At 35.6% G+C, this 14511-nt stretch overlaps 1 protein-coding gene and 1 long non-coding RNA gene across 3 annotated transcripts in view; both read left to right on the plus strand.

Annotated features, from left to right (window-relative positions):
• LOC122041077 (mediator of RNA polymerase II transcription subunit 25-like) overlaps positions 1 to 14511 on the plus strand; it is a 90299-nt gene that overhangs the window by 43755 nt on the left and 32033 nt on the right. The window contains exons 5-6 of one of the 2 annotated variants that reach the window (XM_042600644.1): positions 2791 to 3000; positions 3109 to 3174. In XM_042600644.1, coding sequence (XP_042456578.1) covers positions 2791 to 3000; positions 3109 to 3174 — 276 coding nt within the window. The remainder of the gene's footprint in view (positions 1 to 2790; positions 3001 to 3108; positions 3175 to 14511) is intronic. The other variant, XM_042600645.1, reaches the window with a different exon arrangement.
• Positions 10892 to 12030, plus strand: LOC122041079. The gene is made up of 2 exons (XR_006128823.1): positions 10892 to 11448; positions 11938 to 12030. It is a non-coding gene; the product is annotated as an uncharacterized LOC122041079 (long non-coding RNA).

The following is a 14511-nucleotide window of genomic DNA, read 5'->3' on the forward strand; positions in this document are numbered from 1 at the left end:
GATTAGCAAAGTCGACTAGAGCTTACTAGAGGAGCACTGGAAGTTCAAGAATTGCTTGGGATTGACTATAGCAATCGAGTATAATTCAGACCAGTCGAGTAGATTGATGTGTGACAATAGTCAATTGATGGTTGCCCAACCAACTAATTCAAGCTAAAGGCTAGAAATAGGACTCAAGGCCTGTGAAAAGATTAAGATTTGCTTTGAAATACGTGCCAGCACTTTGATTCCTTAAAACCTTCATTGTTCACCAATTTACTTATATTTTCTTTTTCTTGTTGGCTGTTGCAAGAGGTTTCTTCTTATTGAATAAGAAAAAAAGTAGTGGATTTCGTGTGCATAGGTCTTGAATAGAGCAATCTAAGGGTTGTGAACTAAGTAAATCATAGGCATTCCACTCATTTGATTGTTTGTTGTATTCTTATTTTATGCGCATTATTTTTTTTAGAGTAATCAATACTATTGGTGAGTTGTGGTTTTCATACCCCTCTATTACATTGACATCCTTATCCAACAATATATTGGAACGTCCGCATGATATCAAAATAGTTTCGTTTGGTCAAAGAGTAAAACACTAATATGGTTCAAAATTTTGAATCTTAGTTTGGACTATCTAATGAAACTTTGATAAGAGATGATACTTTAATCCTTGTTTTTTTTTTTCATTATCACTTAAGTGAGAGAAAGGAAGACAAGAGATTTCATCCAAATAAAATATATTAAAGATGAATGTAATAAGGTACTACTAAACAATGAAGAAATAAAAGAGCGGTGGAAGATGTATTTTCATCAGTTTTTTAATGAAGATTTAGGTGACCAATTTTAGGTTGGTCAGATGAGTATAGAAATTTAAATTTTTATGTAGAATTCAAACTTTAGAAGTAGAACAAGCTTTAAATATTATGCAAAGCCATTAGACCAGATGATATTCCAATAGATGTATGGAAGTGCTTAGGGAAACAAGGTATTAAATGACTTACAAATTTCTTTAACATGATATTGAAAACGAAAAAAATTATTGATCAATGGAGAGTAAGTGCTCTAGTTCCTTTATATAAGAATAAGGGAGACGTACAAAATTGTGTAAACTATAGTGGTATTAAATTAATGAGTCATACCATCAAATAGTATGGAAAAGTAATAGAAAAAAGATTAAGGGGATTAACCAAAAATCAATTTGGGTTGATGCTTGGAAGGTCGACAATAGAAGCTATCTTTTTAGACAACTAATTGAAAAATATTGGGAGCAAAAACAAGATCTACACATGATATTCATTGACTTAGAAAAAGCTTATGATAGAGTCCCAAGAGAAATTATACGAAGAATTCTAGAAAAGAGAGGTGTTAATGTAACATATATTAAGCTAATTAAGGATATGTATGAGGATGTAACGACTAGAGTAAAGACTTCAGGCGGAGTAGCTGAAGCATTTCCAATAAACATAGGGTTACATCAAGGATCAATTCTAAATCTCTATCTTTTTACACTAATTATGGACGAACTCACTACACACATTTAAGACACAGTATCATGGTGCATATGCAGATGATATTAGCTTGGTAGATGAAATACGTGAAGGAGTAAACGCTAAACTAGAATTTTGACGGAAAATACTAGAAGGGAAAAATTTTATGCTTAGTAGAATAAAGACATAATATATGAAATTTATATTTAGTAATATTAGACTTAATGAGACATTTGTTAAGATAGGAGATGATGAGTTGCCCGAAACCGAGAGTTTTAAATATTTAGGATTATTTTTATAAAATGATGAAGAGATTGAGAGAGATGTCCTATATAGTATACAAGCAGGATGATTGAAATGGAGGAGAGTATCGTGTGTTTTATGTGATCGTAAATTACCTCTAACATTTAAAGGAAAGTTCTACAAAACTGCAATTAGATCTATTATGTTATATGGAGCTGAATGTTGGGCTATGACTTGAGCACATGAGCAGAAGATGCGAGTTACAAAGATGAGGATGTTTAGATGGATGTGTGGACATACGAGGATAGATAGAATAAGAAATGAGAGCATTTGAGAGAAAGTCGGAGTTGTATCTATTGAAGGAAAATTCCAAAAGACACATTTAAGATGGTATGGATATGTACTTAGCCAACCAATAAATGTTCCAGTTAGGCGATGTGAAACTATGACAAACATGTATATCAAACGAGGAAGATAAAAATAGATTTGGTTAGCAACAATAAAATAAAATTTATTTAAATATAGATGATGATATAGTAGGAGATAGAGCTCAATTACATAAAATGATCCATATAGCCGGCCTCACCTAGTGAGATAAATCTTGGTTGTTGTTGTTGTACTTATATGAAAAATTAGTTTAAGCTTAACAACATGAAGTTGTAAGTCCGAAAAATAATTGTCTTATAAGAGTTTGCTAAAATTGTCATCCAAATCACCCTCTTGAAATTTTGTTTTCCTATTAGAATGTGTCCTAGAGTTTCCATAGTTTAAAATCTAGCGACATAGTCGAAACACAATGTTCAAGTAAATTAGTAAAAAAACTGAAACCCAATACTGACCAACATGGCTACTCCTACTTCTGCCACTAATACAGATCTCATGTTGGTAAGTATTGTGTCATATTGACACTCAAAAAACCTTGTTATTGCCTTTTTATATGCAATCCTTGTCCCATATGTTATCATGGAATTCGTTTGTTGTGCGTGTCAAATACTGATTTCTTTATGTGAATATTTTTTCTTCATAGTGAATGGTTGTCTTTTTTTTTCTTCTAATACATATACATCATTTGAAATATTAGATGTTTCCAGTCTCTATAAATGCCTCAGACAATCATCAAATCCCTGAAGTACAAAAACATTGTATCCTTGTTGCTGCTAGCAATCCCTACCCTCTCCCTACTCCTGTCTATCGACCTCCTGTCTCAAGTTTAGAACACAAGGAGAATACTGAAGTACAAACAGAGAGTTTCCTTGCTGATGCTGAGACTGTTGCAAAATCATTTAGCCAGGTAATAAAGGCATTATACAATATAATTTTTTGTGCCATATGTGTGGTAGTGAACTAGTAGGAAGTTCTGTTTCCTGTTTTACTGATATGCTTGATTACTCTTTTGCAGTGCTTTGTCTCATTGTCCGTGATTTCACCTAAACAACTACCTAAATTGAGATCAATATATAATTGGGTATTCATGTCTCCATCACAAGTCATTTAATTATGTCATACATATATTTTTTGTTAATAATTTTAAGTTCTTTAATGTGAAATCACTTGATACTCTGCCTGAAAATTGTTGGCTCGGTCAATATTCATATAAAGCATGGACTATTTATTTATATACCTTACTATACAGTGACTGCTACTAAGTTCAGTCTTTACTTTTCTTGAATGAAGCTTATACTACGTAAGATTCCTATTCCTCTCTTCTTATGAACTTCTATGATTCTATGTTGCTCCTTGCATACTACACCAGTTGATAATGATTGGATTTACATGGCTACTTTCTTACTTCTGTTGCTTGAACTAAAGTTTGAAGTATATCATTTTTGACTTGGGTACCCCCATCTAGAATGATACCATGCCTATGCTATGCAAGTATGCATATTCTGTGTCCTGGTGGCACCAATTATGAAGTAGGTGGGAGGAAGACAAAAACGCTCACTTAGAGGAGGAGAAACCCTTGTTGATGCCTGTGGGATTTGTTCTCAGAAGGCAGGATCAAGAGGGTGCCTGTGGGATTAACTGGTTTACAGTTTGAAAATTAATGGTTTAGGTTATTAACTTTTTGTTGGGCTTTGTCCTCAGTAATTATTTGCTGTTTTTGATATATGGTTCTACAATGACATTTAATCTGGATATCAATGGTAAGTGCTAGTGGGCGGTGAGCGATGGCAGGTGGTGAGCATCCAATCCTATGATTTTGGCCCCCAGGTGGAACGATATGCTTTGCTCTTGTTGTCATGGAACAACACTTCAGTCCTTGAATAGAGCATTTGATGAATGTGTTTCCTACCCGTTTGTATTTTATGTATCCGCTCATGTTGAACAAACAAAAAGTTGCAGTTGCATCTACAAGGGTGAATGAAAAGCAACAGAGTGACACAGCTCAGGTGACCAATATGTTTCAGCCTCTTGGTTGTGATAGATTAGTTCAGTTGCCTCATTGTTTAACCTGGTTTACGCCTATCCCTTTAGTTTAATTGGATCAGCTCAACATTAAATCCCTTAGTTGTTATGGCCAATTGACCTTGTAAGGGTTGCACTGTAGATATTGTGAATATTGTGGAAGTAATCACTAATTTTGTATCCATATATGTACTTTTTTGTGTATATATATAATAAGATGGACTAGGACATTGCTTCTCAAGTTTATTCTCTCCCATTTATTCCATTCAACAAGGCATCAGAAGAGCCAGGAGAGAGAAATAATCATCCTTTTTCTTCTTTCATGTTCTTATTATCCCTACCCATTCTAATTATTTGTCTTTAGTTGCACAATGTAGCAGCACCACTAGGACTTTAGCAGTAATGTTGAGTCTGTATAAAAATTCTAGGGTTAATTGTTACAATAATATTCATTGTTGGGTTCTGTATTTGTTGACACTATGGTTTCCTCTCATTCACAATCTTATGAAGTTGTCAACAATTTTATGTCTGTGTTGGATCACTCGGTGATGCTGACTTTATGGATTAAAAAGTGGCTACTTTGGTGTTTGCAGCAGGGGCCGTATAGTATATAATATATACAGTCCCCTATATGTGGTTGGTGCCAATAGTCTGATTAGCATCGATATACAATCTATGTGATTATATATGCAGCTGCAATTGCAAATATCCAACTATCTTAACATGTGTTTCACTTGAACTAGTTTAGGTTGAACCAAATAAAATAAAAATCCTAATTATCACTTGTCTAGCTCCCTTCACAAATAAATGGATTTTGTTTTTTTGTTCCCTTGAGAGGATTAATTATTATAATTGTGCAATACTTTAAAGGTGTTGGGATCTAATTATAAATAGAATAATGCTTAATTGATATCATATAGACTTCATGGTGATAATCTATATTAAGGTAGAGTGGACTACCTATAAAAAACTAATATTTTTTTATCTCTGACATGGTATTAGAGCCTTTAATGATTTCTCGCCAAGGCTATTCCTATTGCAAATTTTCTTTTTCATCATTGCATTGTGATTCAATTTAGTTTGTGATTTTTTCTAATTCCATACATCATTGGGTTTCTTTCTTGGGCAAAAATTAAAAGGCGCCTCTTATTATCATTTTTCATTAGAAGGGTGCCCTTTTTTTTTTTTTTAAAAAAAAAAATCAAAACAACATTGTATGACTTTTTCTTTTTTCATTTTGAAAATATCTTTATTTTAGTGTTGTTGTACCAGCTACAATCATAGCTGATACAACATAGAACAAAATTGCTCTAACTTGCTCGAAATTACAACACAGAATACTTTTATATTAAAATATATTTTACCAACTAGGTCAAAATTGCTTAAATTTGATCAAAATCACTCTTAACTTGATTAAAATCGTTTTAACATTATTGTGGTAGCTATGGTTGAAGTTGCTACAAGTTGTAGCATCTACGGCTATAACTGTTACAACAATGTTGATGTAATTTTGATCAATCTGGAGCAATTTTATTGTGATGATAATTGCTACAACTTGATCCACGTTATAGTAGCTATGTCCATGGCTACTACTAGTTGTAGTAGCTATAGACATAGCTACTACGACATTGTTAAAGCGATTGTGACCAAATTTGAGCGTTTTTGTTCAAGTTTGAGTAATTTTGACCAAGTTGGCAAAATGTATTTTTATACATGAGGGTTTTATGTGTAGTAATTTTGATTAAATTGGACGGAAAAGTAGAAGTTGAACCGGCTTACTTTAACACATTATAATAGCTATGACCATAGTTGCTACACATTGTAGCAACTACGACTATAGCTGAACAACTCCTATATAAGTGTATTAGGGCGCTGTTTTGACTCTTTTTGAAAGTCGAAAAGCATAATAAGTGGTGCCCTTTGGATTTTTTTCCCATCATTGTTCCCATTTCCCGATGTCAGACCAACTCCTACTTGCAGAAATCATGAGATCTACATTATCGGAGATCTTGTACATTATTTCTTGCATCATATTTTGAATAGTGACACTCTTTGCCAGGAAACTGCATTGCTTTTTCCGCCTTTTGCTTCCTGCTTCTGCCTTCTGTTCTTGCAAGATCTTCCCAGAAATAGATTTGTCATAGGATTTCTTCTTCACAACTTCTCTTTAACAAAGACTCTGTTCAGCAACAAATTTATTTGCTTGGCTGTCTCCAAGAATGTTTCTGGATCTTCGTTGTTATTTCCATAAATCCAGCATCACATCACTTTCTCTACCATTTCATTTTCATTTTCTTTTTTAATAATTCGAAACAGATGCGCCCTTCAAGTTTGGTGGAGACCTATGCTGTGCTTCCTTCAGAATATATCTGGTTCCAATTGGTATTTATTAATTGGTCCTCTGTTAGATTTGGTGGTTCTAAACAGAGTCTGTGTTCAGATTTATTCTTGGTGCTGTGAAGCTAGCAGCCAACTCCATCTTGTGTATCTTGTGCAAACTTTTATGAGACCGGTGCTCTTCCTCTAAATATGGTTCCATATAAGGAAGCATTCCAGAATGGTATCCTCATAAACAGACCTACCATTGATATATTCGTTGAAGAGTATCTTTAAGATGTCTTAAGTGTCTAACCTCTCAGGTGCATTATGTCAGTCTTATTGGTGGTTTAAGAAGATAATTCTACTGCTTATATGACTTAGATTATGGATCAAACATCTAAATTCTATCTTCAAGAGCCTTTGCGAGTATGTCTGATAAAATTAATTTCTTCTCTATTTACACCACCATCTAACCCTATTCATGCCACTTCGTAGCAGATGAGTCACTCTCCTCTAGGAAATGTGTTGGTAGGCTACCTATACACTATCTTTGCAACTTTATTCAATCCTTTGCATGGCTATTTTTTCTTTCTATTTATTATCTCCGAGCAAACACACTAAGTCACTTAATTGTTCGATAATCTTCATTTCTGATTCAAATTTTGTATAGGACATGCGTGTTAAGGATTGTATCAGTTGGTAGTGACTACATGCTCAACTCTTCTTATAGTTAATTCTTGTGCAATCAAAATTCATAGTCATCATAAACATCCTAGCCTACTAAATGCAGAAAATTTCTAGTTTGTCTAATCTTCAAAGTCTAGAATGCGTGCCTTGCCAATTAAGCCATGTCCTATCGTCATTTCTGAATTGTGTTCATAATGTGCTTTTTTGCACCTTTTTTCCTTGGTACACTTTGATATCTGGATTCTTAGTCGAGTTTCTTGGAAAATTTGTTTTCAAATACTTTTTTATATTTACTAATTGTTCTAGAAATGATGTCTCGTCTTATTGAAAGAGTGTTACGAGTCTTTTCCTTCTTTTGTTCTTTTTTATGCTGAGATAAAACTCAGTTTAGTGTATCCATTAAAGTCTCAAGAAGTGGCAATGCCTGTTGGAACCCCAAGGTTGTTTTGATGTGATCAACAACTTAAGTTAGGTCCTGTCATGTTTTAACCTTGTGTCTAAGTGTACAGGAGCTTAGGAGCACAGGGAGTCGAGCAAAAGACACAGCTAGCGAGAAGGACGGCACGGGAGAGAGCCGACAGGCTCGGTGCGTCTGAGTACGAGGTGCTGCGGAAGAGTACGCGGGCGGACGAGAAGGAGGCGCGCGGCGTTTCCGAGGGACGAGAAGCCGGAGCGGAAGGTTGCTCAAGAAGGTCGAAATTGGGTTCGGGTGAGCCTTATTTCGGTTGGCTAAAATCACCCAAGCGAGCGGAGCTGGAGCGGAAGACCCGGACTGAGGCAAGCAGTACCGGAGCAGAAGACCCGGACCAAAAGTCAACATTGTTGACTTTAGTGATCCGGGCGCTCGGAGCCATTCCGGGCGCTCGAAATTGAATCTTGACCGGATCGCGGTCAAACGAGATCCGTTGCGAAGGGGATAAAATTTTATCCCCTCGCAGGTGCCCCAACCAAGGCTATAAATACAGCCTTGGTCCAGAAGCTTTTCAATTCGATTCAAGAAATTGTAACAACACTTATGCGCTTCTATTATTTTGTTTAGCTTCCTTCTTTCTGTGCTTACACTGCTGTAAACGAGGCTTCCCCGCCTGAAGGAGAATTTAGTGCGATCATCTTCCTTGGATTAACAACTTCTCCGGTTGTAACCAAGTCAAATCCGGTGCCTCTTTTTTTGTTATTTTCTGTTTATTTAATTTATGCAAGTGTTACTTTGAAAGTCCGTGGAAGGGTAGTTTGTTTTTATTTATGCAGGCTATTTAACCCCCTTCTAGTCAGACAACGCGGTCTAACAAGTGGTATCAGAGGCAGGACGCTTCAGTAGGACTAACCGTCGATCGAAGCACCTAACAAATGGCCGGACCGAGCATATATCCACCGAAGTTCGAGGGGGAGTTCGCCAGCTAGAAAAAGCGAATGCAGGTATTTTTCAAAACGGATTTTGAGTTGCTCTTAATTATGGAATTTGGTTTTGTAGTACCGGAGGGCAAAGAAAAATACTAGTGGACGAAAAAGGAGTTGGCCGACTATGTAGCAAACGGCAAAGCAGAATTCCATCTGTTGAGCGTCCTTCCGCCACAAGAAGTCAACCGGATCGGCAACTACGACTCAGCAAAGGAACTGTGGGAAAAGTTCTTGGAGCTGCACGAAGGAACGTCTGAAGCCAAGCTCGCAAGACGGGATTTGCTTCGCAACCAGCTCACCAGCCTGAGACTCGATGAAGACGAAATAGTTGCACATCTGCACTCGAGAATTAAGGAGCTTATCACCGGACTGTCGAATCTCGGAGAAAAGGTAAGTAACCGAGATTCGCTAAGGTACGCATTGAATTCTTTTCCTAGAAATATTAAATGGGCATCACTAGTAGATGCTTTTTATATATCTAAGGACTTAGAAACTATTTCCTTAGAAGAATTATTTTCCACATTTGAAGTGCATGAATCGAGATGTGCAGGTACGAAGGAGACAAAAGTACAATATCACCCTAAAGGCATCAAGAGACGAACCGGAGTTAGAATCCTTTCTCGACGATGAAGAAATGATAATGATGGTAAGACATTTTAAGAAACTTTGTAAATCAAGAAAAACTAACTATCCGCAGGGTAGAAAGAGGACTATCAGATGCTACCACTGCAATGAAGAAGAGCACGTCAAGAACAATTACCCCAAGCTAAGGAACAAAGATAGAGACAAAGGAAAGAAGCCTGTCCAAAAACACAAGACTCTGAAAGCGACGTGGGACGATATGTCGTCCGAATTGGAAGTCGAGGCTTTCTCCGGACTCGTATTAATGGCGAGTCATCAAGACGAGGACTACGATTCAAGCTCATCCGAAATGAGCATCGAGAGCATCGATGAAGGGGGAGCTACGTGGGAAGAAAACAGCAGTTCAGGGGGAGACACGGATAACGAGATCGACAAGGTAAGTTAGGTATGATCCCTTCCTCCCGATAAATTATTTAAGTTTGTTAAATTATTAACTAAGGATTGCTGTAAATTAGAAAAAGAGATTCAAAATTTAAAAGTAATTCTAGCTAAATCATGCCCATTAGAAAAATTAGACAAAGTAAAATTAGAAAATGAAAATTTGAAAATACAAGTAAATAACCTGAAAAATCATACTTGTTCATCAAATACAAATTCTAGAAAATACAAGAATCTAAATTGGTATTATAGATTTCACAAGGGACAAATTAGGAATATTTCAAAGAAGTATGTCCCTAGGAAATTCTTAGTTAATCCAGTTGGCTGGAACCTATATTGGGTTCCAAAGTCTTGTTTAATCTAAATTTTAATTAGACTTAGTGCTTTCAGTAAGAAGATTAAACAACTAATTTCTCTATGATGTTTTGTCTAAGAAAGTGGTTGTTGTTCCAATAACCAAGAAGACCTAGTACCTTGTCACTTCCTGAAAGTCAAAATATTGAAATAAATGTTTAATTAACTTTCTGATAAAGCATTAAAATTAAAATTAGATAATGCTTTAAGTTTTTTTTTTTAAACATTTTTTTCTAAAAATTACTTAAAATTCTTTTTTAACTGTAGAATTTTTAACTTAGATTTTTTTTTTTAAAAGCTCTCAAAAATATTTATGCTTGCAAATTTTTTTTTTATAAATTTGTCTAAACTTAGAAATTTTTTCTAAGTATTGAAATAAGTTATTGCAAATTTTTGATATCGATAATTTTCAAAAATTCCAAAGTTTTCAAAATTTTTTCCCTTAGAAATTTTCTTGTTACCCTAATTTTTTATGTGATCAAAGGGGGAGAAGAAAGATGTTAAGTCTACGGGGAGGTACATTACAATTTTTTTATTTTTTGCTTTACAATTTTTTTATTTTTTGCACTTTATTGCAATATTATTTGTTTTAGTTTTATGTCTATTTTCCCTAGCTTAACTTAGGTTGCTCACATCAAAAAGGGGGAGATTGTTGGAACCCCAAGGTTGTTTTGATGTTATCAACAAGTTAAGTTAAGTCCTGTCGTGTTTTAACCTTGTGTCTAAGTGTGCAGGAGCTTAGGAGCACAGAGAGTCAAGCAAAAGACACAGCTAGCGAGAAGGACGACACGGGAAAGAGCCGATGGGCTCGGTGGTCTGAGGTACGAGGTGCTGCGGAAGAGTACGCGGGCGGACAAGAAGGAGGCGCGCGGCGTTTCCGAGGGACGAGAAGCCAGAGCGGAAGGTTGCTCGAGAAGGCTGAAATTGGGTTCAGGTGAGCCTTATTTCGGTTGGCTGAAATCATCCAAGCGAGCGGAAGACCCGGACCGAGGCGAGCAGCACCGGAACAGAAGACCCGGACCAAAAGTCAACATTGTTGACTTTAGTGATCTGGGTGCCCGGAACAATTCCGAGCGCCCGGACCAGTCCGGGCGCTCGGAGCCATTCCGGGCGCTTGAAATTGAATCTTGACCGGATCGCGGTCAAATGCGATCCGTTGCGAAGGGGATAAAATTTTATCCCTTCCCAGGCGCCCCGACCAAGACTATAAATACAACCTTAGTCCAAAAACTTTTCAATTCGATTCAAGAAATTGTAACAACACTTGTGCGCTTCTATTATTTTGTTTAACTTCCTTCTTTCTATGCTTACACTGCTGTAACCGAGGCTTCTCCGCTTGAAGGAGAATTTAATGCGATCATCTTTTTTGGATTAACAACCTCCCCGGTTGTAACCAAGTCAAATCCGGTGCCTCTTCTTTTTGTTATTTTCTGTTTATTTAATTTATACAAGTGTTACTTTGAAAGTTCGTGAAGGGTAGTTTGTTTTTATTTGTGCAGGCTATTCAACCCCCTTCTAGCCGGCCAACGCGGTCCAACAATGCCAACTTGCCAAGGTGTATTTCTTGACCTCTTTCATACCTTTGAAGACTCAAGTATGGTACCAACAAATGCCAACTTGCTACTCAAATCCTTGCTAATACTGGATCTGACCTTTGATTTGGACCTTCATTACTCTCTACAAAGGCACCAACAAGTGCACTACTTCACATCTTTCTCAAAATATCTCTTATACTTTTTTTCATCTATTTATTCTACCTTTTTATTTCATCTTTGGTTTCACATTCCATTCATAAACTATTTTTAGATGCTCTTTCTGATTTGAGATAGAGACAAGACATGATTGACAACATGATATCTTGCATTTTAATGACACTTGAGAGCTAGTTCCTCTTTCTCCCAAGTATACATATGTATGTAAGTAGGTACTCATTGCAAAGAAGAAATTTGTAGGTATTGTGCATTGATTGAAACCCAATTTGTGGAAAAAGGGTACACTGAAATTTATGAAGTTGATTACATTGATACTTTTTTCTTGTGACTAGGATTATTTTTGTGTGATTCTGGCTTCCTTTGGCTTCTAGTCACTTCCCTCATTGGATATCAATAATGCCTTCATGAGAATCTTAAGGAAGAGGTATACATGGAATAATCTCTTGGATTTGTTGCTATGAGAAAATGCTTGTGTTTAAGCTGTAGGTGTTTTAGTATAGGATCTAGCAATTTACTAAGTTTGGTAAAATTCATCTTTGCACTTCTCTAATTCCATATGATTAGGTGCACACTAGATTAGTCAGAGTTTTATCAAATTTTTTTTTCCAGTTTGGAGCATGTATTCATCTCATTATTTATGTTGATGACATTAGTTGTTCCTACAATGATGATGATACAAGAATTACAAAGTTGAAACCATAACTTTATTAACACTATGAAACCAAGATTTTGAGAAATCTAAGTATTTTCTTAGCAAATATGTTGCTCTCCATGATTAGACATTTATCTTTCATAGAGAAACTACAAACTTGATATGCTTTTAATTTGCTTGAAGAACTAGGAACAGGAAGAGCTCCATAAAAACAAATCGTAGGATTGAGGCATAGATATTTAAATTTCGAGTCATTTCACTTGATACTAGCGGAACATCTGGATCCGCCCATGGACCGGCACAATGCCAACACTCGGAGGCGTCAAGCGGGCTCAATGACGAGTTCGGACGTGTCGTGCGAGCTCGAGAACGTATTCGAACTTGTTGAGTGAGCTCGACGACGCTTTTGGACTAGTCGAGCGAGCCTGACGACATTACTAGACTCATTGAGCGAGCCCGACGATGTGTCCGGACGCAGCACGCGAGCCTGGTGATGTGTCTGGATGCGTCGCGCGAGCCCGACGACCATCTAAAAAAATATTTTATTTTATTTTTTATATCTTTTATTTTTAAATATTTAGATTATTTTTTTTAAATTTTTAGTTAATATATTTTATTAAAAATATCAAAATCTCTGCACAATTCGAGATTTTAAGCCATCGGCATAGGATCGTAAGATTATAAAGTTTACTAAGAATAGTTTACAAATAAAATACCTATTGGCCTTTAATATATAATATTACTATGAATATTTCAGCCTTTATCATTCCAATATCAATAAATCAAATTACTCATTGTAAATAAATGAAAAAAAATATAATTTTTAGTGTTCCATGTATATATAACAAGTAATAACTTCAATAAAGATGAATCATAAATATTCAATGACTAATAATTACAACAATTAAAAGGTTTTCTTACTTGAAGTCAACAACAGTCTTATGTTATCAAGCATTCTCAAATGATATGACATGAAAAAAATTATTTGTTGTACTAAATCTCAATTGTTAAAATGTTTAATTGAATAAAAATATATTCCAATTAAGGAGGTGGGAACCAAGATTTTGTGTAGGAACTATAAGCAACTTAGTATTAGATTGTAGAATCGTAAAATTGTAGCCCAATTTAGATATTACTCAGAACTTGAATTGTTAAAGTCAGTTTGGATTTGGATCATAAGGTTTTAAGATCCTTAGGCATTGATTGCAATTTTGACTAACATAGTCGATACTCCTATGAACCTTAACTTAGTTGATGTCGAGATAGTAGATCCATGAGTGGGCCAATTGCATAACACCTATTATGCTTTTTAAAATATTGATTGGCTTTAGTAAATTGAATGCTTCATTAATTTTGCGTGGATTCAATTATCTTCTAACCCCTTACCTCATTTGGCACTCAGCGTTTGCTTTGTTTATAACTTGTCTAAATGGTTCAATAAATTTTTTTGGTTATTTGATTGTGTTCTCTTGATATGATCCTGATGACAGGGGCCATTTTTTTTTATTCTATTTAGTTGTATTGGTTCATCATCACACTTAATGTTTGGGTCTATTCCTTTAACACTTTCTAGGAGTGGACACTTTTAAATCAAAACATACAAACTGGGATAATCTTGACCTAAAGAAGATGTGCATATATATGGTCATCACTTTATATTTAAATATGCCTTTGCGAAAGTACTATATTTCTGAGTATCTCTTTCTCTATTAATCGAATTTCTAGTCGTGCAATGGAAATATCAGTTGTTTAAATCATAACCACCCACTTGTAACCCACATTAGATTTCCTAGAAGTGACACTAATGAAGTCCCATGTAAGATTAGAATCCAATGATACTATTTTATTTAATCTTATCTACTCTTCACCTTGGATTAGATAGAGCTTGAGATAGTTTGGGTGTTCTTAACAGAATCCAAAGCAGAGATAAAAGCAAAATTCTGCAGAAACAAGGAGGCATAAAAATGAATCGAGATAATGGATGTGAGTTGCTATACATATGAATACTTTTTCCTGGAGCAATAAGAAGATCAAGGTCGGAGATAGACTTTGGGACAATAGATGGTGCTACAATAGCAACAGAATCTCAAATGGGTATGACAAACTTAACTCTTGATCTTCTGTGTAGGGTTTTTGTGGATGAGGCTTTGGTTTTGTTTTATTTGTAGGAGAGTATAGTGAATTAGGGAGAGACAACGGAATAGGAATAGAAAGAATTGGAGTACGAATAGGGAGAACCTTTATAAAAAACTAG

The sequence above is a fragment of the Zingiber officinale genome, chromosome 2A (assembly GCF_018446385.1).
Source record: "Zingiber officinale cultivar Zhangliang chromosome 2A, Zo_v1.1, whole genome shotgun sequence".
Classification (NCBI taxonomy): domain Eukaryota; kingdom Viridiplantae; phylum Streptophyta; class Magnoliopsida; order Zingiberales; family Zingiberaceae; genus Zingiber; species Zingiber officinale.